At 34.1% G+C, this 24,805-nt stretch overlaps 3 protein-coding genes across 8 annotated transcripts; all 3 read right to left on the reverse strand.

Annotated features, from left to right (window-relative positions):
- Positions 1 to 2,319: 2,319 nt before the first annotated feature.
- LOC146900791 (uncharacterized) lies at positions 2,320 to 6,323 on the reverse strand. Of its 6 annotated transcripts, none has more exons than XM_085733280.1 (5): positions 6,147 to 6,309; positions 5,704 to 5,768; positions 4,790 to 5,512; positions 3,965 to 4,405; positions 2,320 to 2,849 (listed from the first exon to the last, which is right to left on the reverse strand). In XM_085733280.1, exons 3-5 carry the CDS (start codon positions 5,508 to 5,510, stop codon positions 2,671 to 2,673), a joined length of 1,341 nt encoding a protein of 446 aa, XP_085589406.1. In that variant the 5' UTR covers positions 5,511 to 5,512; positions 5,704 to 5,768; positions 6,147 to 6,309; the 3' UTR covers positions 2,320 to 2,670. The 6 variants fall into 6 exon arrangements, with proteins under 6 accessions (XP_085589406.1, XP_085589403.1, XP_085589404.1 ...); XM_085733277.1 differs by having other exon boundaries at positions 6,041 to 6,168; XM_085733278.1 differs by lacking the exon at positions 6,147 to 6,309 and adding an exon at positions 5,912 to 6,125.
- Positions 6,324 to 11,130: 4,807 nt separating this feature from the next.
- Positions 11,131 to 11,771, reverse strand: LOC146900792 (uncharacterized). Its single transcript, XM_085733897.1, has one exon. It carries the CDS (start codon positions 11,635 to 11,637, stop codon positions 11,266 to 11,268), a length of 372 nt encoding a protein of 123 aa, XP_085590023.1. The 5' UTR covers positions 11,638 to 11,771; the 3' UTR covers positions 11,131 to 11,265.
- Positions 11,772 to 13,754: 1,983 nt separating this feature from the next.
- LOC146900793 (Chaperone DnaJ-domain superfamily protein) lies at positions 13,755 to 20,273 on the reverse strand. Its single transcript, XM_085731366.1, has 8 exons — positions 19,733 to 20,273; positions 15,962 to 19,346; positions 15,814 to 15,886; positions 15,616 to 15,707; positions 15,463 to 15,528; positions 15,285 to 15,374; positions 14,820 to 14,996; positions 13,755 to 14,074 (listed from the first exon to the last, which is right to left on the reverse strand). Exons 1-8 carry the CDS (start codon positions 20,101 to 20,103, stop codon positions 14,039 to 14,041), a joined length of 4,290 nt encoding a protein of 1,429 aa, XP_085587492.1. The 5' UTR covers positions 20,104 to 20,273; the 3' UTR covers positions 13,755 to 14,038.
- Positions 20,274 to 24,805: the final 4,532 nt, after the last annotated feature.

Consider the following 24,805-nt stretch of genomic DNA (forward strand, 5'->3'; position numbering starts at 1 on the left):
TTTTTTATTCAATGTTGGATTGTTTGCTCACGCTTATATACTAATAGCTAGGAAGCATGTACAACTATTTCCTTCTCAAAGGATGTGAGCAACTTGAACTAACCAATCTTGATGAAGGATATTTTTGATTGCTTGGATCGAAGTAACATATTTGTGAAACTTTAGTGTTTAATCAAGGAGGATATCAACACAATGGAGAGAATCTGCGAAACAAGTAATGTCATGGTAATTCAACTCCTTGGCCAACATAAACCTCTAATAAATAGCATGTAACTCAGCATGAAGAATATAAGATGATCATTGATACGCTTGCAAGTGTACGAGTATATCGATGTAATAAAGAGTATCGAATCCACAAGAACTTGTGACTATTGGGATGGTTTTTCTTCCTAAGTGATAAGAATATGTTTTTGGTTTTGAAAGTTTATGTTTGTTTTGGTTTTGAAAGTATACAAATAAATAAAGTGTCTTGGAATCATGGAGTTCATCATTACAATGTACAATTTTTAGTACCTAATATTTTCTAATGTCATAAAAATCATTGCCTAAAGATGAGGTAACACTCTTAAAAATATCTTTTGTCCTATTGCAAGAACGAAAAGTGTGTCTTATCAACATAACTCCCTATTCTCATGGTTTCTATGTTTGTAAGACACATTGCACCTTATTATCCCTACCATCCCCAACAAAACAAAACAAAGATTATTCTCATGCTTCAAAATCTTTGTCCGACTTCATATTTCCATACACTTTATTGTCTTTCAATAAGAATGTTGTCTTTAATTTAATAACAATGAAGCTAGATTAGGGTTTTGGGTTTTCACAGCAATAGAAAAGGATCATGGAAAGTTCATCATAAGACTACTTTTCTTGATTCAAAGACAAGAGATAACTGTCTCATTAAAGTGATGAGTTTGTTGCTAAAATAAATAAAGAACTTGATGAGAGAGAGAGAGAGCAATGTGAGTATGAAATAAAGGGAGAGAAAGAGTTTTCCCAAAATAGTTCTACAAATATAATTTCTCATATATTTAACCCTAACTATTTCTCATATATTTCAGACAATAGTGTAGTGGAGCAATGTTATTCATAAAGGAAAACTTGGGAATCAGCGACACACAACAAAAGGTTTAGTAGGAGTAATTAAATCTAGGTGCATTAGTAGGATCCTTAACAGTCGGAAGAACCTCTGATGACATTGGTCATCGTTGCACAATCTTCTTAGCCTCAATACTCTTCATCATTGGTGCTATTCTTTCTAATGAGGTATGGTCCAAACTACAGTTTTTATGGTTGGAAGATGTATTTGTGGTGTTGGTTTTTCTCTTTTGATAGCACCGGTATATTCAGTTGAAATTTTTTATACTTCATCAAGAGGTTTCCTAATCTATTTGTCTAAACTTTGTATTGGCACTGGAATCTTATTGTATTATATATCAAACTATTTTTTGGGAAAGTATTTGAGTTTGACGCTTGGTTGAAGATTAATGCTTGGAATTGCAGCTTTTCCTTCCCTTGTTGCAGCTTTTGGTATCTCAACAATACAGAGTCACCAAGGTGGTGAATTATGCAAGTTCTATTGCAAGTTTCAAATACAACACAAGAAGCAGAACTTTGTTTCAAGGATATGAAAATTGCAGTTAGATTAAACGAAAATTGCATTGATGAAAAATTGTTGAAGAAAAACCGACCAAATCGTATAAAAACGAAGAGTCTTATCCAACTGAAGGGATAAAACACGATGCCTCAAAAGTTAAAGAAAAAAAAACTTAACCATGAAATTTTTCCCAATTTCACATCCATAAACACGACGTGTAGAAAGAACATAGAGCTTTCTTCAGTAACGGGATTTGTAAAACTGATCCAAAAATAATGGTATTTGCTACTGCAGCAAAACAAATACTTCATAGATAAAAATAGGGAAATGCTAACTTGTGCCCTTAAGGCACAAGTTTAAAAGCTAAATGTAGAAATTTAATTTTGGAAATCGTACATTCAATGTCTTGAAAGATTAAAAACTTATTTTTTTAATACAAAACACATGTTTTAATTCTTTTTATAGATCCTTAACTTGTGCCCTTAGGGCACAAGTTAACATGACCCATAAAAATATTACAGTCAGCTGCATTTTATTTCAATGAAAAGAGCCATAACCATGCCTGACAAACATGGTTATACTTCCAGAGTTAACAAATTACTTTATCATCAGGGAACCGAGCCAACTGAAATATGACACAAGCACACCAGATTAGAAACCAGAATTCTACCAGGTTGTGCATGCATCATAGCTTGAACAGATTTCATTTATTAAACATCAAATATCGAACTTCTTCTGATGAATTAGAATGCTCGAAGGATCAAGCATAAAGAATATACACGCTCTGTGAAATGTATCGGATGCAAATACTTATTCTGCTCGCAAGAATCGGTAAGAAAAAAACTATATGGTATTTATCTTATCAACGTGGACCATACCATTTTACTAATCAACCATCTAGACTTGCAGTGGAAGGCAAAACAATTTGTACTGAACGGCCCAATATTTATGCACATACTCAAAATGCCGCAAAATTGTAATTGAAGTATGAGATGTATAAGCCACATAGTAGCATGTAAAACTTTTATTCTCCTCTCCTACCATAACTAGGCAAAGTTAGTGTTGGTGGAATATTAGTTGGCTCCGTCATCGTGTTCCGAAACCTCATCATGGTCTGCAGATGTTGATCCTTTACTTGATGGGAGATACGACCATGCTATTGCTGTAGTACCAAGTACAATGGCAGTAGTAATAGAGCCCCAAATCCATTTCTGCCTCCTAGACCTTCTTTGTCTCTCACGCCTTGCCGTCTCTAAACATGACAGAAAATGACATAAATGAGAAAAAGTGGAGCAAAGCAGGCTAAAAATAAACTAGGACATATATTTAAGCAAACAAGGTACCAACAGAAAACAGAATATCGCTTGTGTAAAAATGTCATAGACAACAGCTAATTGCATACCCTAGAGAATTAAAAATCTGTGGATTGACCCACTAAAATTATGTTCAAATCATGATCTAGCCTAACATGATATGTAGATAGGTAAATGGTAAATACTAGTAAGCAAATAAACACTGCTCCTACAAATGTGTTGTTACATGAACCTAAAACAAAGATCAGAAGGAAAAGAGATACGGAAGCCAAAATATTTAGAAAAACAAAATGCATGTTAATGCTCTAAAGAAACTTCAAAATAAAGCACTTGTAAAGAGTCAAAGTCGTTTCAAATGCATACCTTGCGATTATAGTACATGCCATACTTCACTAGTATTATTACCAAGTTCAAATCCACAAAAACTAAACAAAAAATGATAAACGGTTGAAGATATATGGTTTGTCATTTGGTCTATGATTGCAATAAGACTGCGTATAAGTATCAACTTATGAGCTTACATATTAATAATTATTTAATATATCTACATTTCATAATAAATGATGGATTTCAACTTCTTCGAACAATTCCCTCTTTGGTGGAGTTGGGGGTATAGTTTATAGTGGATTTTAAGCCCAATTAACATAGTATATTACATATTATTTACATAATCAAACATTGGCCCTACCCGCGGACAGACAATGCTGATTCTCTAATAATGAAATTACCATACCATCAATTACCATAATCCTGATACTAAGTGCCACCCGGTCTTTATAACTCTTGAACAAGTATGCTTGTGTCATTTTCAATTACCATAATCCTGATACTCAGTGCCACCCGGTGTTTACAACTCTTGAACAAGTATGCTTGTGTCATTTTAAATGCATAATAATGGGAATTTTTGTTGGAAAAGTAAAACGATAAATAAACCCGTCCTAGCTAGGAGATACATAGATGTATTTATGACACATAGAAAACATGAGTGTGTGTGTCTCTATTTATATCGAGTTAAAAGTTGACGAAGATTAAATGCAATTCACATAAATCTCACCTACTGCCTCCTGGTTCCTCTGAGACATCTCTCTATTCATGGTCTCATAGTAATGAAGGCGTTCCAATAGTCGAGAAATCTCAAAGTTCTTTGAGTCTAATTGGGTTTTCATCTCTGTCTCCGCCTCAGCCCTAGCAGTTCCTCTTCCAATGGCGTTTGATATGAACCTAGCAATGTAAACCTGCTGACATAGATCATCTACAGGATCAGAATCCAGCCGCCCACCTTCTGCAATAGCACTAAGATCTGCAGGTAAAACAATTCCAACAGAAGATAACCCTTCTCTGATTCTCTCCCACTGACTTTGCATGCTTTTAATTGATTCTTCAATTTGCTTTCGTTTCTCTATCTCCATCAATAGACTCAACCTTATTTCACGCAATTCAGCATCAACATCACGTAGTCGTAGAGAACCTTGAGTGCCACCATCAGAAGAGAGTTCTACAGGATGTAAATAAAGATCCAAGTAAGCGAATCTATGAGATGAAATACTCCCAAAACATCCAGATATCCTTTTTTCCTTCGCTTTATCATAATTATATGAAATATGCATTGAAACTGATAAATCAATGACAAATTTAGGATATTTGGTTATCAAATCAAAGACAAATTTAGGATATTCTGTTATCAATGCTGCAACAACAGTCATAATTGATACATCCAGAAAATATGAGAAAAACGACAAACAAATTAAAATATGAAAAGCTAAATGGTCCTAACATCATGCCGAATTACAAACTCTATTGAATAAAACATCTGTGGTTTGTCCAAATGCACATGTGCAATTGCAAAGAACTAAAACAGAGTTAACCTGGTTTATTTTACCTTCCCAAGCGTCAAAAAACTCCGCAGCAGTGCTATACTTTGCAGAGCGTTCTGTGCCGGTATTATCCTCTCCATCCGTGTAACTTGTGAAACTCATAGTATCACGTGGATCATAAAAGTCCTCACTCTCACCATCTCTCTCCAAATTCAACGGCACTAGCTTTTCCACATGCTTTCCATTAGGATCACTACTACTTTCATTTTCTCTGTTCTCATGCCCAACATCGCCACCATTGCTGATACTAACTTTGGTATCTTGTACTCCATTATCTTGCTCCTCCTTAAGAGGCTCAGGGTTCACACAAGTAACTTGGAGATCACCAGCCGAACTAGAAACCACAGTATCAGAGCTCTTACCACTAACATTTCCTTCTTCACAAACCTCCTGCTTAGCCTGTACATTGGCCTCCGAGAAACTCTTGAGAAGCCGCGGCCCACGGCGTTTGTGATTGATGATGTAAGGAGAAGGCGGAAACGAGGAAGTTGAATCTTGAAGAGGAGAATCTGGAAGCGGCGTCACCTCAGGAGTGGCATAGAGTGACGGCTTTAATTGAGGTCGAGTAGGCGGCTTCTTTCTAGCAGTTCCAGTTGGTTCACTACTCCTCCTCTCGAGCTTCTTCGAATTAGGAACAGGCACCGAGGTGGAGGCAGATTTTTGACCCGCCCTCGAACCTCCCGGCTCAATTAACCTATCAAATGCTATAGCAGTAAATGTCGGCATAACTGCACAAAAACAAATCAAAATTACACATAAATGTTTAAAAAACGTTTGAGTAAAAATAAATAAGAATCATGCTACACCAAAGCTAATTAAATTTAAATACAATTTTTATCAAAAATCACACATATAACAACAGCAACAATTAATCCATGATTGAATTAAATTTAAATTGACAAAAATTAACATTATATACCTAAACAAATACAAATTGAGGAAACAGAAATATCAGAGAAAACGCATAACCCTAACCGAATACACCTGACAGAAACAAATCATAATTCTGTGATTAATTTCCAACAAAACAGAAGAAGAAAAGGAAAATGAAAACGGAATGCAATTGAAAATGTATCATATTATCATATATTGTATCCAATTGAAATCGGAATCAGTAATTTATGAACCTAAGATGAATTCGTGCGGCAACGAAAGAGAATGAGAATTTGCAATATTAAATAATTTTTTGTTTTGAATTGGGGAATAATAAGAAACGAGAAATGAGGAGAAAAATAAGAAAATGAATAAATAAAAACCTTGTGGTTGCGTGGGGAAGAAGAAGGAGTGGAAAAGGACTAGGAAAAAAGAAGAAGAAGGTGCATAATAATAATATTTGTTTGTGAGCGAAAATGGTTCCCACACCTGTGGAATATAAATCTTCAACAAAACGCAACCACAACAACTATCTCTCTCTTTTATTCCCCACCCTATTTTTTTTTTTTTTTTTTTTTGGGAGGGGAATTTGGTGGCAACCTTCTCCGCTTTTCTTTTAGGTTAGATAGAGAGATCTGTTTTCTCCTCTTCTATTCTATTCTTAGTTTTTTTTTTTTTTATTTATTGTCAGCCAAATATATTTTTATTTTAATTATTTATTTTTAATTATTTATTTATTTTGTTTGATTTTTAATTAGTTGATTCTTAGTTCTTCTTCTTATGTGTGTTGTGTGGCCCGTGGGGGGTGCTCGTGGCATGTATGGGTCAGTCCATATGCCTCACCAAGTGCGTCATTGATACAACAAGGACATAATTGACTTTTTATTTTTTAATCAATTTCAATCCATTTATCATGTGCAACAATATGTATCATATAAATTGACAAAATAGAAATTAATATATATGCAAGTATCGATGTTTGATAAGAGACGGGATTCTGATGTTGAATTATTCACTTATTTATTTTACGAGGTGGATTTTTAGTCAATATTACTCGACAAGAAAATTAGTAAGTAAGTAGTATATGTATAATTATATCATAATATTTGAATTGATTTCTGGCAAATAAAGAAAAAAGGGAGTGTGAAGATGTCTTAGAAAGGACACAAAACAACAATGATAAGGAAGAGTCGTCAGGGGGCACATTTGCACGGGGTCTTCTTACTTTAACATAAAGTCTTCCTTTCATTTCTTGCTTTTCTTGTGATGACTATTTGATTTCATTAGCTGAATTAATCAAAGTTATGCATTTTGTCCAAGTAGCGTAGGTGAAATCCAAGTGTGAATCATATATATATTTTATACCAACCAAAGTGCTGATATCACGGTTGTTAAAACTTAGAAGCAATAGCAATTGGCCGTGTGTCCATATTAGGGGCAAGCATGCCTTAGTAAATCCAAGTAAAGTTTGCAACGAAGAACCTATTTTATCGTTTTAAGATAACTTTTGAGATAATATTTATAGTAAGTACTAAGTAATAGACAAATGATTCTTTAAAAAAAAATATAATAAAGAAATAATATTTGTACAATTATTTCTTAAAACAAAAAATTGTATAATTATTTTAGAGTATTGCTAGCAACACTATCTTTCAACACTTTCTCTAACACTTACTTTTTTTATTCGCTTAAATCATGGTGGGTCTCACACTTTAGAAATGAGTTTCATTAAAAGTGGTGGGTCATACAATAGTTCATCCAATAAGAGAATGAGTGTTGAAGGGAGTGTTGAAAAGAAAGTGTTTCTAACATTCCTCATTATTTCATTAAAGTTTTGGAGACAGCTCTCTTTCTCTTATATTCTCATTGTGCTTTTGCCCTCTTTCTACTCTTGTATTTGTGTCAATACCTATATTATATTTTTTTGTTGCACCATAAGTTGTCTTAAAAAATTATTGTTGTTGAATTGGTGTCAATACCTATATTATATTTTTTGTTACACCATACTCCCTCCAGTCACTAATATAAGCAAAAATTCACTTTTTAGATATCAATAAATTATGTATGTACTATATATATAGACCGCATGCATCATTTAATGAATGAATCTAAAAAGTCAACTTTTGCTTATAATAGTGACCGGAGAGAGTGAGTTATCTTAAAAATGGTTGTTCAAATAGCATATCTTGTAGTAGTAATAAATAGCCTTTGGTTTATTTAAATAAAACAAGAAAGGCTAAATTACCTTTTTGGTCCTCTAACTATTTATTTAATTGGTATCAGATTGGTCCTCTAACTAAAAATTGATTTATTTCGGTCCCTTAAGTTTCTCACCGTTACTACATTTAGTCCTTTCCGTTAAATTTAATTAAAAAAAACATTAGGTTTTATACAATTATCATCTTCATTCAACTTCTTCATCATCTTCCTCATTCACCTTCATCAAAAAAACAGCAAAACAAAAATTTGGAAAATAAAAAAAAATTCTTCATATAACTTGAAATCACTACTCTATAAACACCTAATTTTTCTGCATCTTCTTCCCCTTCGTCAACATCATCTTTATCACATCATTATCATCCTTTTCATCATCATCTTCATCAAATCCCAGCAACCAAATCAACCAAAATCTCAAACCCCCAAACTCAGAATCGAATTTAAGAAGAAACCTCATATCAATTTTGAATTTAATTTGTCTTTCAACAAGGAATCACAATCGAAAAAAGGTTAGCAATTGAGTATAGAATTTGTTTTATGTCATTCAAGCAAAGCAGATTTATCAGATTCAATTTTATCCCTTTTTGTTTTCCCCCCTTTCAGAACCCTAATTTTATGTTGGTAGTGCTCGATTTTGTTGTTGTGGTTAATGGGTTGTTGTGATTGTTTGTTGTAGGGTTTTGTTGTTGTTGTTTGTTCATGTTGCTGAGTTTTGTTCTTGCTATTGTTGATGGCGTTCTTCCTATTTTCCAGAAATTGATGAACCCTAACGTTTTTTAATTAAATTTAATGGAAAGGACTAAATGTAGTAACGGTGAGAAACTTAAGGGACCGAAATAAATCAATTTTTAGTTAGAGGACCAATCTGATACCAATTAAATAGTTAGAGGACCAAAAAGGTAATTTAGCCAACAAGAAAAATACGGTTGTGATATAGTTAGATATTGATTAGAGTTGGTTTGAATGTTTTATATTAGGATATTTAGAAGTTAGTTGTGCTTAGTTGGGGTTAGCACTTAGCACCCTCTCTATTTTGTAGTCTTTCCATTTTCTTTATAAGTACATTATTTGGTCACTATTATAAACAAAAATCAACATTTTAGATTCATTAATTAAATGATGTATGATGTATATAATAAAGATCATATACATCATTAGTTGAATGAATCTAAAATGTAAACTTTTGCTTATAATAGTGATGAGATGATATATAGTTTTGAAAATATAAACACAAAAGTGTGACATTAAATGAGTTTAAATCTTTTTTACATACCCCAAAATATTTATAAAAAAAAATAGTAAAGGAAAAAATAAATGGAGAGTGAAAAAGAAGAGATTTTTTTGTTTGAAGATGCTAAATTAATCCACTTAAACTGACATCAGAGATAATTTAACCTAAAATTTTGAAGAGGAACACACTCTAAAGTCACAAACAAACATCATTAAACCAACCCAAGTGGGTTAATAAGGAGAGAATCTTAACTCGATAAGTTGTTAGTTGCTATATTAGTTAAGTTAGGATCCCTAGATAAAGTGATAATACATACACGTTTGTAATCAATTTTTTCATACTATCGATTCTAAAATCAGTCTTTCTATCATTTTACTTTTTCATTTGTTGGACTCTAACCATGTTTCACGACAACGATAGGATCATAATTTTGTGGAAGTTTTAAAGTATATTTTGTATTAAAATCACAATGACATGTTATAATTATGGGTCAATCTAAACATACATTCAATGTGACTTATTTATAGAAATCAATTATGTGTAGTGAGCAAAATATACTGAGATGGATTTCAGATTGTGAAAGAATAGGTGCATATGATCATCTTCACTGCCACTCTCTCCAAAATACTAATCCTTTGATATTAACAAATCAAAACATGGACGGGAGTGCTAAGAACACTCTATCTAACACTCATTTTTTTATTGTATAAAACTTATGTGGTCTCATACTTTAGAAATGGATAACACAAAGTGATGAGAACCACATGAGTTTCACGCAATAAAATAGCAAGTTTATTGCAAAATAGACATATATTGAAGGTCTCTCTTTGGGTGAAAGTTATTGTAAAATAGATTCCCTACAAAGGATAATCTTGAAAGTCGTGGAGAAGCCTATTTAGAGTTACAATGTGTTAATTGTTGTGGATCATTTGAATTTTCTCAACATTTATTTGTTGAATATGAATTTTTTGATAATGTTTTGGAATTTAATTTTTACTCCCTTCAATTCTAAATACATGTCGCAGTCAATCACTTCATACATGTCAATACATAACTTTGACTGTTAATATATTTAATGAGGAATGCTAGCAACACTCATTTTTCATCACTCTCTCTAACACTCACTCTATTATTGGATAAAATCAATGTATGTCCCACCACTTTATGTGGGTTCAATTTTCAAAGTGTAGACCCACAATTATTTAAACCAATAAAAGAGTAAGTATTAGAGAGGGTGTTTAAAAGAGAGTGTTGCTAGCATTACTCATATTTAATTATCTATAGTATAATATTATAAAATTTTAATATTTTAAAAATGTTTATCGAAACAAATTGAACGACATCTTATATGCTAACTTTTATCTTTATATGTTAGTTAAAATGTATGATCAATGTAAGTTATGTGAATAGCGTACATTAAAAAAATACAACATATGTTTTGGAACGGAGGAAGTAATTGGTTGATGTTAGTAGTACAATGTCAAATACTATGTTGGAACATGCTTAGCCTTTTGGTGGTTTATGTTTTTCTCATAAGGTGCATCATGAAGTGATGCATTTGGATGGCTAGTGCGTGAGCTATTTGAAAAGCTTGAAATATCTTTATCTTGATAAATATCTTTATCTTTTAAGATAAATAACTTGTCTCGAGTAAAATTGTAGAAACTATTAAATCGTAATATTGGCGGTGGCTTAAAATCCATGTCAATGTATTCAAGTTTGAACTTCATCAATAGTGACGCATCATATTATTTGTTTGAGATCATTGGCTTGAGTGTCATATTATATTGCTTTTGGGATCTTTTATGTTTTGGCTTCAGTATCCTTGGCCCTTGGGTAGTTTTTCTTTAATATAATTTATTGGTCTTTTCATAACAAAAACTAATATTTCTCATTTTTCAAAATTGCATAATTAGAAGTTACTTTCATCTTCTCTAGTTTAATCTGTACTTAATTCCATCAAAGAGAGAACGTAATAAAACTAAATTATTAGAAACTGATGAAACCAACATATGAACTTGAGTATGTTTGCAAATGAATCAAATTGATGAATGATATTAATAACAAAGGTACCAATCTTCTACCTCTTTTTAGGGTACTAACAATACCAACAATATTCAGTATACAAAGATTAAATTAATCCAAAGCAATCAAGCTGTATCACTTGTAATAGATAACTGGTTTATTGGAATTCAAATCCCACATGCCTCCTTCCTTAAGATACTCAATATACCTTGCAAATTCAGGCCTAGCTGTTGTTTTCTTTTTCCTACGAAAATCCAAGAAGTTGAGAAGTGGATGACTCTTTTTGTTACTATTACTATTAACCTTCTTTGTGGGGTTTCTTTTTAGGTTTATTTCCCCAAAAGTTGAACCTAGAGTCATTTTTCTTGAAGTATTGGATGCTCTAGTAGGCATGCTTGTACTTCTCTTGAACTCATCATGCAAAAGTGTTGTGGTTGCAGATTCTTTCCCTAGTCTCTCATATCTCCCATTTCCAAGGCCTCTCCGAGTTGTCAAAGATCTAAACATGGCTGAACCTTGAATCCTCTAAACCCTGAACTTTTTTGTGTGAAAGATGAGATTTTGATAGAAATATTAAGTGTGTGAAGAGGTGAAGGGAAAATGGTTGGTGAGAATTGTTGAGGAGTTAAACTTGGAGAAGAATAGCATAATGGATGGCTTTTTATATATGCATATACAAGGTCAAGTTTGGTTTGCTAGTAGTTTGGACCCTAGTGGTCTTTCTATTCTCAATAATTAATATAACATGTTTGAATGATTAGGATATTCCTTACTTATGTTGACTTTATCAACGTTCCTATTATATGCAATGAAATTGTGAGCTATATATTCATTGCCACGAAGGTCCATAAAAAGTTGTATCTTGTTCTTTCCATTTATTTATAAATATGAAAATGACATTTATGTTTTTTTGCTGTATGCCAATCTTGATTTTCTCAGTCAAATTGCCCCCAAGACTCAACAACATTGCCATTGTTTGTATTGCATTCAAATGAAATGACAAATTTATTGAAACATTCGAATAAATTTATGAGAGTGGACCAGATCAGCTGGAACGATGATACAATTCAAATATATAATGTTTTAATGGCTTGGTCTTGATCACTACTACCTGCAATTTGTGAATATTATAAACGACCAAGACCTGTTCATATATTTTTTTAACAAGAATTGTTAATTTTTTTGTTTGACAGAAACTAAGACTTGTTCATGATGACGTTGTAGATTGAAATAGTCAAAATTAAATCCATCTAAATGAGTTTAAGCCTTTAAGGAAAGGTGGACTCATTTATGAAGGTAAACAAAAATGTACGTATTAACCATTCAACTGACCAAAGATGTATAATGATTTTTTTAACTACTTTTTTTTCTTAAAAGGTTTTTAACTACTGCTATAGCTTTCCTTTTCTTTTTTTTTTTTTTTATTGATAAGGAGCAAGTAATATAGCTATTTATGCGACTGCAGACAATTTGTTTTATAAAACTTTCCTGCCACTTATTTGGACCCATTTTTTTTTTTTTTGAAGGAATTTGGACCCATTTTTTATATTGTTGGGTTTTGTGTTTATTCCAGTTCTAAGCTTCACAATTAAAATCTCCAATATCTTCCATGTGATCTATTGAATAATCGAGCTGATAGCAACCAAGTACCTTACCTTGACCACATCCAGTAACACAGATTGGTAGAGACGAATCACACAGAAAACTAAAAGTTACAGTATTGTATGTGTTAGTAATTACTTCTATTCTGTTTCTAAATATTAGATCCTTTTAAGAAATTTTCCTGTATTTCCTTAACAGGACTCCCTTCAAATTTTGAAGTGTATTGATCACTTATTTATCAAAATACTCCTAATTATTTGACATCTTTTGTGTAACTAATAAGTAAGCAGTAAAGACTATATGAACTATGAAGGAAGGATAAATAATTTCTTTTAGAAGTCACTATTGTTGTGTTAGCCAGTAGGATTTTTCAATCAGAAGATTAAAATGACTGTACTTACAAATCTTTATTTAACACTTTTGTCCACTGACAATGCACCCACCAATTAAAGTATCTTGCCAGACCAAATCTGGAACATTTTAAAGTTGTAACAAAACAGCAGGGGACATATCCAAGTGCCTTTGTCTCTGATTAGCACCACAAGTTGACATGCTCATGCACTTTATACTTCATGCCAATCCAATAAAGGTTTTCAACTAACCTCCTAAACGTAACCTGTGTCCACACTCCACTCAAAGGTGCAGTATGAAACTCGACCGAACGATAAGGAAAGGAACCCAACTTGATTTTCTTTGGATGACCCAAAATTCATTCTGAAATGAGTAACCTGGTATGGAGTTGGTTTTTTTTCCTCAAGATCGGCAATTATCTCCTGGAGATTAGGGACCATTTTGAGCACTGTGAAACTATAAACAATTTTAACCTACAAACTATCCACTAACTTATAAACTAGTAGTTCAAACTTATTTTTGCTAAATATGACATATTGTGCAATAACAGTAATCGTTAGTTTATGATTATGAGTTATTAGACATAAACACTAGCAGATGGATGTAGCACCATTCACTCAGCAGTTAGTTAACGTCTCAGTTCAGCAAGGATAAAAAATGGTGGTCGACAATTTTGTCTAACTAAACTATTCGGTAACATCCACAAAGATTACAATATTTCGCGCAGATTGAAATGCAAGTCGGGTCATATATGCTTTCTCTATCTATCTATTTACTTGAATTTCTAGCCTCAAATGGGATTAATATTTTCTTACATTAAATATTTAAGAAATATTATTAGAGAACGTGGGACTATGATAAAATAATTACTGACGTATTCAACTGTGGGTTGCCGAATCCACAAGAGAACTACTAGCTTGAAAAGGGGGACAATTCGGAAACATAACAGGGTGCATTATCTTTCTTCGGAGTTGAATTTGCTCCATGCGTCCTGAAAAAAATGACAAGAAATAATGCCAAAATGAGAGGCAGGTGATAATGGCTAATAAATAAATCTCAGATGTTCAACAACACTGTTTATCATCCGGAAAACCCGTTACAGAGTACTGAAGCAATTGGATTCATATTCAAACTAGACAAGTAATGAGTATACACAAAAACAAGTGGTGTTTTTATCTACCAATAGTCTGAATACAAGGAATGAGTACGGACCAAAGTAGTATTATAATACTCAATCTGCCTGAAATTCATAAAAATATACTATTATAATTCATATTGCAATAATTACGATTTATAAGTTCTCTTAATATTTTTAGAAGGAATGAGTACGGACCAAAGTAGTATTATAATACTTAATCTGCCTGAAATTCATAAAAATATACTATTATAATTCATATTGCAATAATTACGATTTATAAGTTCTCTTAATATTTTTAATTTGAGTTGAATTTTTATATTTTTAGTCGATGCTCCTTGAATGAACATTTATCATTCAAGCTTGGATATGAGGTTTAGAAAAAGGAAGATTAACATGTGTCTGCGCTCTTGGGTCTGCATAGTTTTATAAGCTGATATAATGTGCATGTGCACCTGATAGATTTCAAGTTCTGCAAAAGCATTATGGTTTGCTTTACTGCAGTTAAACTATGATATAAAATAGTACCACAACCAAATTGCGTATGTACATGGTTAAAATAGATCAAAAAAATAAGTGAAAGACGGCATGCCAAACAAACCTTTAAGAGATCAAAAACTTTTTCACATATGTATTTGTGTTGAATACTTGCTCCACGTTGCTGTAATTTGTCGGGATGGACGCAAAGAGTGGCCTTCCTGTAAGCTTTCTTTGCAGCAGCAGAAGTAATAACGTCTGTGAGTGGGATTGGCTGCCACCCGCTGTCAGGCCCAAGGATCTGACAAAGTAGAAAAATCAGAAAAGAAGCTATGTATAGAGTCTTCCCTTAACTAATATTCAGCATAAGAACCCATAAATGTCTCAAACAGGAAAAAATAAAAAGAGGGGACATGAGGGAGTCATGAATATCCGGAATCAGGGTCAAGCAACCAATTGATTAAGATTCATTTGTTGAAGACTAACTCATTGGACCTTTAAATACTGTGAGCATAAGAAGTTGGGGGTAAGGGAAGAGAGGAGAAGCATATGCAAAGTTATTTCAAAATTTCAGCATAGGAACACCTACATATTGCAAGGTTGAAAGTAATGCACGCAGGTTTCCTTCTTTTCCACTTGACCACCTCCTGACTTCAGTATCCAGAGTCTCCGCTAATTTCTGCCAAGAGCAAAAGAATCAACAATCAATGAAGCATGGACAACAACGCAGAAACTTTAAAGAACAAATGTATAGATAGAGATGTTACAGTTCTCTCAGCTTGCTCCTTTTGAGCTTGAAGGTCACGCATGTTCTTTTCTTCCAAAGCTTTTGCCTAATATTTCCATAAAACTCATGTTATGATCATTTTATTACAACTACAATTTACATGTCAAAAATATCACAAGTTTGGAGATCTTACTGCACGGTCAGCTGTTCGACGACACCTCTCCAGTCTAGCTCTACATCTCTGAGCTGATTCGCCTTCTTCTGATCTCCCGGAAAATGAGGAAGCTGAAAGCAAAGACAATAGCTGGTTAGTACTGTATCGAGTGGAAACATTAAAACATTCATTGGCAGTTTATAATAAAGCACAGCAGAGGTGTTACATATCACATACCACCATTAACTGAATACGGATATCTGGAACCGGTGGCAGAGCTGAAGTTACGAAACTGTGAATCCAGCATATCCTGCAACTCCATTCATTAGAAATTCAGTAGGCAATTACGCAATTTAATCACTTACAGAGTTAAGAGGATACTTACCGAGGATGAGCCCTGTCTTCCATCATTTCTGGAAGAAATACCAAATTTATCAGATACAGATCTCTCTAATCTTTCTCTGGACCCAAATGCAGCTCTCTCAACCTTTACTTTTTCCATTGCACGCTCTCGAGCCTCTGCAGTTGCTCTTTCTACAGCAGCGCGTTCTGCCTTCAATCTGGCTTCTGCAGTTGCCTTATCCGTGTACGATTTGTCTCTAGCCTCAGCACAAGCCTTTTCAAGTCTTTCCCTGGCCTCAGCCAGTGCTCTTTGTCGAGCTTCAGCTGTTGCTCTATCAAACGCAGCCCTTTCTGCTCGTTCGCGACCTTCAGCATATGCTCTATCACGAGCCTCAAAAGTTGCTCTATCAACAGCCGCCCTATCTTTTTCTCTTTCCCTTTCCCTCTCAGCCTCCAGCATTGCTCTGTCAACAGCCATTCTATCTTTCTGTCTTTCCCTTTCTCTCTCCAACTCTTCTATCTTTCTGAGACGTTCTTTTTCCAACTCTCTTTCTATTTTTTTCTTTTCATCATCTTTATCTACTGAGGCAGGAGTTTCGCTAACACGCTTCTCTTTACCTTTTGTGGAATGTGCTGCACAAGACCTTTGGGAAGTGTTGTGAACATTTACTTCTTCTTGAACTGCAGTAGGTTCGTCCACTGTTGTGTTCTTTATGTAATCATCACATGTGTTTACTTGGCTTGACGACTTCAGGTTCCTGCTTCCTTCCTGGTTTAGTGCAACATTCACATGATGTTGAATCGTTCTACTCTCACCCAATTCATGACCAATTTTCCTCTCTTGACTTCTAGAATCTAATTCCATTTGAGGGACTGCCTTAGCTTTCTCAGAGCATGCCTGTTCACTGCTAAAACAAAGTTCATCAGTGTTTCTCACGCTACAATCCACATTTCCTGATTGTGTCCCAGAGCCCTCTTCTTTTCCTTGGGACATTTCAAACAATGTTACTTTCCCACTAGCTCTTAATTTTTCAACTCCTACTTCTTCCAATTTCCTTCCACCAGTCTTGCAGTCTGTTCTAGCTTCTCCAATTTTATGATCAGCAACAGGTTCTAGAGATACCCCTGGTTTTTGAATATTTTCCCCATGCAGTGCTTTCCATGTCCCGTTGGTTTCTTTAGCAAACTTCATGCTCGTACCTTCTCTATTCACTTCCATTTGCTCCAAAGCTATATCAAACCCCTCATCTTTTTCACTACTACTAGCAACTTTGGGTGTCTTCTCAGATTGACAGCAATGACCATTCTCATTTGATATACCTAAAGTTCCATCAGATGTTTGGTTTAAAAAACTCTCAGTTTCTTGTTTCATCTGAGCCTCATTTCCACTACGTCTTTCTAGCTCTTCAAGTCTATTTCCTTTTCCGTACTCATCAGAAACCATTCTAAATTTTCCTTTACTTTGATCTTTTACACATGCCTCGTTTTCCCCCCCATCAAATGCCTCTTTAGTTTTTGGCTTGTTCAAACCTGGTTCAAAGTCTTCTTCTCTGAGCCTCTTTTCATTCTCTACTTGCCCATGAGCGTGTTTTGGGCCTTCACCACTTTCTTTGTTTCTAAAATAACCTTTTTGGCTTTTCTCATTTTCTTCACTTTCACATGCCTCTTTGAGTCCACTTCTGTTTTGTATCTGTTGTTTGGAGATGATTTCATTCTCTCTTTTGCAAGTTACATTTTCTTCTGGCTTATCCAGCTTAATAGCTTCATTTGATCTTCCTTTAATTTTCTCAAGCTCCTCAGAATCTTGGGCTCTTTCCTTACTCTCTGCTGCTTCATGAGCAAAAGCTTCTCTTTGAATATTTTCACTTTCTTTCATTATTTGAGACTGCTTGTGCTTTTTCACACCCAGTTGTTGCTCTCCATTTTGTTTTAGTTTCTTCTCATTTTCTTCAAGCTTCAAGCTGAACAGAACTTCACTTGGTTCTTGCCCATCAACCTCTTTTGATATCTCACCTTCCACTTGATTAGCTTTAGTTGCTTTCTTTTCAGTTTTTCCACGTTGGTGGGTCATTCTAATCTTCTCACTCTTTTCAAGCTCAAAAACTTCAGTAAATTCATCATTCCTCGCAGGCTCTCTCGGCCTGTATTCCACATTGGATGATTTAGATCTCCTAATGGTTTTGCCCTGTTCGTAATCCCCTCTTGCTGCTTTAGATTTCTTCTTGTATTCGTCAGGCTGATAACTTTCTAGATGTGCTTTTACCTTTTTGCATTCTTCTTGGACACTAGATGCTTCTCCTTCTTTCCTCCATTGCTCAAATGTTCTGGCATCTTGCACCAAACTCTTAGTATGGTTTATGGGATGAATTACCTTCTGAGATTCTTCTGTTCCCACCAATTCAAAAAAATCAGTTGCTTCTTTCCATGTCCCAACTCCAATACTTTGATCTGATTCTTGAGATGACCTGGATTCCTTCATGTGCTTTTCCTCAAACATGTTTAAATGTCTTCCCTTTTCTAATGGTTCTGGAATTACTGGAGCAGCCTTCCTAGCTTTCTGACTTTCATCTGTGGCAGAATTTTTCATTTTGCCAGATCTCCGATCGCAAGTCGCTGGCACTCTCTCATCATACAAACTATTAAATCTAGCTATATTCTCGCTCATCTTTGCTTCATTTGATTTTACATCAAAACTTGACTTTATGTTGCTTTCAGAACCTCTCTTTTTTCTACCCTTCAAATCTTTTGCCCTCCTAGCTTTTGCTTCTTGTCGGTCTGTGGCTTCTTTCACAACATAAGCAGATGAATTAATATCAACCTCCACATCAAAGAAAGGCGGCGAACCATCACCCAAAGTGTCTTCAGAATCAATCCGCTCATTGTTTGAATGAGATTCACTAGCGTATCCCTTGCTTGGATCTAACAAAGGTGGTGGCCGACAAGGGGGTGGCACTTGAGACGGAATAGTTCTGAGGCTGACGTCAGACACAGTTATGAACATCTCACTGGAATGAGAATCATTCCTGTTGCGTCCATCATCCAGATCAAGATCACAACAGTGAATCTGTTCACCAGAAGTAACATTACATGAACGTGATGTCATCTTCTCGGGATGATTTCTCTTTCCCCTGCCTGCATTAAATTCCATATCAAGGTCAATATCATCCACAACCTGCAAGGATGGATCAGACCTACGAAAGACCATGGTTTCATCAACTACACGAGTAACACCAGGAACAGCATGCAACTGAGTTACGCGAGCTTTCCCATTTGACGTATCTTCATTGCTTGTACCATTGACCTTATGATACGAAATGTTAAACTCGGTATTTCCATCAACAGACTGGAAAACACCTCCACTTGATACACCTTCATTATATCCAAAATTGCCCAAGTCTCCCGAGAACGAATCGGTTTCTTCTGGACTCCTACAAACGATAGAAGGATACTACTAAATTATTGTAATTCGCAGCATCATATTCCAATTTTAGTAAATTAAAATAAATTTTGAACAAAAATAATACTCAAAGCAAAGCCAAATAAAAAATTAAACAAATAATGTAACAAAAAACTTATACTAGTTTAGAAAGCCTTGATTCGTCGCCATTAACCTAAACACCTCAACCTCGACATGAAACTAAATTCACAGACTATAATAGTAATAATCTAAAACTAGAGTAAAAAAAACGCTTGAAAATTTTCAATTCGCTTTAAAAAAAAAAAAAAAAAACCGTTACACAAAAGGATCATGCATTTCATCAAAAACTCATAAATAAAACGGTAACATTAAAACCTCGATCGCATTCATACATACCAAACTTCATCATCTTCTTCATCAGAATCACCTTCACGAAACAAGTCTTCATGCGAGGACCAAAAATCGAGTCCACCGGAGCCACCAAACACCTCAGCATAGTCAAAAGCGTGTCGCCGGAAGTCAAACAAAACCTCACCGGCGTCAACCGCCGGAAGATCCAACACCGGAATGGAAGAAGAACGTCCGGCATGAAAGCTGGCGAAAATCTCGCCGTAGTCTTCAAACCTCGGTGAAATGGAAGAACCGGTGAACTTCGGAGGACCACCGTAAACGTCGTCGTATAGAGTACCGTTGGAGGTGAATTTCTTGGGAAGCGTGAGAGAAACTTTGTTTGGTTGGTGGTGACGAGAATGCGTTACACTTTCCATTGAAGAAAATGTTGTTAGGTTAGGGTTAAAGTTTCTCTCTCTTGTTTTGTTTAGTTTCTCTCTCTAGGTTGTTATGGCTGTGAGTGCAGACACTACTACTGTGAAAGCGTCAGAGGAGGAGGACGAAAGAAGAAAAAATGAGTGAAGAAATTGAAAATGGGAAAAAAGGTGGTGGTGGTGAAGACGTGGAAATGACTAAATTGGGCTTGTGTTTTTTGTTTTTTTGTTTTTCTCTAACGAATTTTTTATTTTCGAAATTAAACGTGATGCGATGTTGTACAGACAGCGATTTATTTGCGAAAAATATAAATTTTGAGATAAGTGGAAAAAATGACATGCATTTTGAGATTATACTAGACCGAATTTGTGATTAAGGGTAAATATTAATACAATTAATTAGTGGAATGGAATCATTATAATTATTAAAAATGAAATTAGTTAAATAAAGAAATGAATGAAAGGTGTAGCCGGTGACTACGCGGGAAAGAGAAATAGTTGTTGAGGCCAGCGTCAACGAGACGGAGACATCCTTGGTATGAGTACTTTTTTAACGCTTGAGAATAATTAATTAATATTAATGATAATAAAACGCACAAGCCATAAAGTGCTTCCAATGTCTTACATAAATCACAAACTTGTCTGCATTTGAAATTGAACTAGTGCTGGTTAGATATTATGGTGGGTAAGATTCATGGTGTATAGTTTTTGAAAATCAAGTTCAAATAAAATTGTGTTTCAAAGATTAATTTTGGACTCAAGAACACTGGTAATACTTCAAACGGTGATTTTTGAACAAATACTTTAAAAAACAATAATGGAATGGCAGTCTGATTTAAAAGTGAATCAAGTTACTTTCTTTTGAAGTCATCCAACGGGATTTTAAAATATTCACCAATCGATTGCAATTATTGTAAGAGGATGTCCGTTCACTTTTGCTAATAAATAAAATTCTTCGCACATCTGGATCTATTTTAAAACATATTATTATGTACTATGTTTTTCAAAATTTTCAGAAATTAATATTTAGTTTTGAGTAATGTAAAAGTGATTTTATTTTAATATATTCATAGTTCATAAAATCAAGCTAAAAAATTTAACGGCGATTAGACTTCCATAATGTGACAAACTAAGCTCTAAAAATATAGCAGAGTTAGATTTTTTGAATGAAAATTTTGTCATTTAGTATGATCTTATTTAACTTGAATGATTAGTTTTCACAATTGCACGTAGAAAATACATGATTTATGAAACAAATGATAAATTCAAATTTCAGCTGATAGTCAGAATATATGGAAATAAATGAAGAATAAAAATAACAATGTTCTAACCAAGTTGTTTGGGCTCCAGTGGCAAGGAGCTCCTTCCAAGGACGTACCCGGGGAATACCGGGTTCGATTCCCAGGAGGAACAACGCTTGGCCAGTGCGCATGTCTCTACGCACGAGTCGGATTAGTCACTCACCTTTGGTGGGTCGGAAACCGGTGCGAAAGCCAAAAAAAAATAACAATGTTCTTTTTGACGGAAGCAATAACAATGTCCTTGGTGGTGGGAATCTGGGGATCTTATGTTAGTGCTATGAGACAAAACCAAGTTCGTAACACTTGTTGGAAAGGACAAATCCAAATTAAAGCGCGACCCACTCATACGTAAGAGCGGGATTTCCTCCGTGTAATTAGAGTTGATAATAAATTAGTGAGGGAGATAGTGTATAAAGTTCCTATGATTCCGTCCACAAGTTTGATAGTTGAGACTAAAACCTACTTTATTAATTCGGATTCAAAATGTCATATCTCTTATCAGTGGTGAAGCCAAAAAATTTACAGAGCCTGGGCTAAAAATACGTTACTTTCTTCATGCGAATAATTTCACATATTCTGCAGATAATTTCACATTTCCTGCTGATAATTTCACATTTCCTGCGGATATATCTTTCCTGCGGATCCTAAAATCCTAGTATTACCTCACCTGGGAACCTAAATCCTTGGCAAAATCTGCAGGAAATGGCTAGGCTGGCAAAATCTGCAGGAAATTAGCCAAAAAATCTGCAGGAAAAGCTCAAAGTTGTAGTAATGGCTGGGCTGGCTACAAAGGAAAGTTGGAGCTGAGCCTGGGCACTAGCCCAGACTAGCTGGGGGGTGGAATCGCGACTGTCTCTTATTCTTGTCATTGTTGCTATCATAATTAAATTTGAGGATATGAGCCATGAATGAGAAAGTGGGGAAAGGGTGGGGACAAGAAATTTAAAGAATGAATTGTTAGAACAAGGATTAAGATTTTTCATTATTTTTATTGAAGTTTCTTTTAATGAAATATGCATCAAATACATCACTCAAATGTGGATGAAGAAGAAAGAAGACGATTTTTTTTTACGAGAGAGTAAACTTAGTGCGTTTCATTCATGATAATTGTTTCGATACAAAATGGAATTTTATTGAAGTAAACTTAGTGCATTTCATTCATAAAACCATTTTTTAAGATTTTTTTTAAAACTGAAACAATCAGACTCAGAAAGGTTCAGGAAGGCTCTTTCAACTTTACAAGAGATATTAAAATACAACTGTATTGAATCTAAATTTTACTATCCAATAAAATTCTACGCAACTCAAGAGATTAATCTTTGCGATTACGCTCATAAATTTATATACTAAAAAAAACATCTCATATTCTCATCCGGTGGAAATGCAATGTCCTTTCAAGTCAACATTGTGCTGAAAGCAACCATTTCACCAAAGTGGAGCCCATTAATTCTCACCCACTTAGATATGGCTCTACCTTTATGATGGCATCTATTCGAGATAGTTATTAGGCTTCAAGTTTAAATGCTGGAATCATGCGTCTCTATCACAATCTTATTCTCAAGGTGATACTCCAAGATTGATTGAGTTCATGCACATGCCAGTTGCATTACAATCTTAATGATCTTGTATTGCAAACATTGCCCAACCAACCACTAGCTCTACGTTTCAATTACCATCACATTTAAAGTCCCTTGTCTTATCTCATCCTACTTGAAATTATACAAAAGGTTCCTTATAAAATTGGTTTTCTCCGTCTCGCGCCCCTAGTGTTTCTGTTATTAACTACAAAATCAATTAGTACTTTAATTTACTAATGTTCAAAAGACTTATTGGAGCCTCTGCCCTAATTATCCGGTGTAAGAAACTCTAATTTCTCTCTAAACTTCTTTTCTCCTTCATTCATCGAGGAGGGGTGGTTTTATGTCATTTTTTTGACCTAGAATCATCCCTCTACATCTTTTATCTATCTTCTTTCAATCTAAATAAGTGGTTTTCACATATATCAAGTTTTTTCTTTTGTGTTTTTTGTGATTTCGTCGTCTAATTGCAGCGTTGTGTTGTTCGTCGTCTTGTGCAATGTTTGATTTCACGTCTTGTCACGGTGTTCGTTTAGTTCCTATTAAAAGATCGACATCAGACAATTACAAATTCAATCAATGATTTGGGTTTCAACGTTGCATATTCGGAAGCATGGGTATTTCGGTGACTTAGATTTTGTCATATTATTTGTAGGCATTTTGTCGTTGTATGATATTAACTCGGGTGTTGTAAGTTTGTTCGCAGATTCACCATTTACGTTTTTAACGATGTTTGTATCGGATGTACTCTATCAATTTGAATTAATGAATGAATATCGTTTTGTTTTTGTCAAAAAAAAAAAAAGACTTATCGATTAGGCTTCCTTTTCTGCGCTGGCTAGCTGAGTTGAGTATACACTATGCATAAAACTTGTAGCTAATCGGTCATCTATCAATATATAATAGGCCAAGTTATATCAGAAGTTTTTTAAGTTATTTAATTGTAATAAATTTGTCTTTTTTCGTTTCACTTAGGTCTTTTAAGTTAATTGATTGTAACAAGTTTGTCCTTTAAATTTTTCAGTACCAATTAGGTCATTTAAGTTATTTAACCGTAACAATTTTAGGATTTTAGATCTTAAAAATGTAAGTTATTCGAAGCTAAAAAGTTTCAATTAAATAATTTAAAAGACCTAAGTGTTACGAAAAATACTTAAAGGACTAGCTTATTACAATTAATTGACTTAAATGAGATAAATGGTACGAAAAAGACTTAAAAACCAATCTTAAATAACTTAAAGGACATGCGGTGCAATTTAACCAATATAACATATTGCATTTCTTCTTCTTTATTTTTCTCTATTTTCAATCTCCACCGTTAAAATACATAAGTCACTTTCTTTTACAACTTAACTTACATTTTCTACTTTATGTTGATGGTTGAGATTCCGTTTAAAAAAACTGAGAAAATTTTCGGTGGAGAGAATTCAAATACATTATAACTCTCTTTTTATCATGAAATCACAGTCCTTGTTGTAATTTGTGATGCATATTTTAAACTTTGTAAATCAAAATAATCTCGTCTTTTTAATTTATTTATTTAATCAAATGAGAACTTCACTTTTCTTTTTTCTTTTTTTGACAAGAACTTCACTTTTCTTGATTTGTATCTTTAAAAATGATTTGTTTGACGAATAAGTATGTCAAAAAAGTTATAAATCATATTCAGATATATTTTTGTTAACTCCGATTTTTTATTTTTAAAAATTAGCAATTAAACTTTTAAGAATTCAAATACTTATACTTTCATCTCTAGTGGGGAACACTACTTCAAAAAAAAAAAAAAAAAATCTCTAGGGGGGAACACGCTACTTCTTGAGCTATACA

Source organism: Medicago sativa, chromosome 8, assembly GCF_051527215.1.
Source record: "Medicago sativa cultivar Bolivia chromosome 8, Bolivia_mono, whole genome shotgun sequence".
Taxonomy (NCBI): Eukaryota; Viridiplantae; Streptophyta; class Magnoliopsida; order Fabales; family Fabaceae; genus Medicago; species Medicago sativa.

What these genes read in the sequence shown, in the direction of transcription:
- LOC146900791 (XM_085733279.1), bottom strand. Translation starts at nt 5,510, where the DNA reads ATGCCGACATTTACTGCTATAGCATTTGATAGGTTAATTGAGCCGGGA. An exon ending in GTTTTTTGACGCTTGGGAAG is followed by an intron (nt 4,406 to 4,789) that starts GTAAAATAAACC and finishes TACATCCTGTAG; the next exon opens with AACTCTCTTCTGATGGTGGC. An exon ending in GAGGAACCAGGAGGCAGTAG is followed by an intron (nt 2,850 to 3,964) that starts GTGAGATTTATG and finishes TGTCATGTTTAG; the next exon opens with AGACGGCAAGGCGTGAGAGA.
- LOC146900792 (XM_085733897.1), bottom strand. Translation starts at nt 11,637, where the DNA reads ATGTTTAGATCTTTGACAACTCGGAGAGGCCTTGGAAATGGGAGATAT.
- LOC146900793 (XM_085731366.1), bottom strand. Translation starts at nt 20,103, where the DNA reads ATGGAAAGTGTAACGCATTCTCGTCACCACCAACCAAACAAAGTTTCT. An exon ending in TCCGTATTCAGTTAATGGTG is followed by an intron (nt 15,708 to 15,813) that starts GTATGTGATATG and finishes CTTTGCTTTCAG; the next exon opens with CTTCCTCATTTTCCGGGAGA. An exon ending in AAGTTTTTGATCTCTTAAAG is followed by an intron (nt 14,075 to 14,819) that starts GTTTGTTTGGCA and finishes CATTTTTTTCAG; the next exon opens with GACGCATGGAGCAAATTCAA.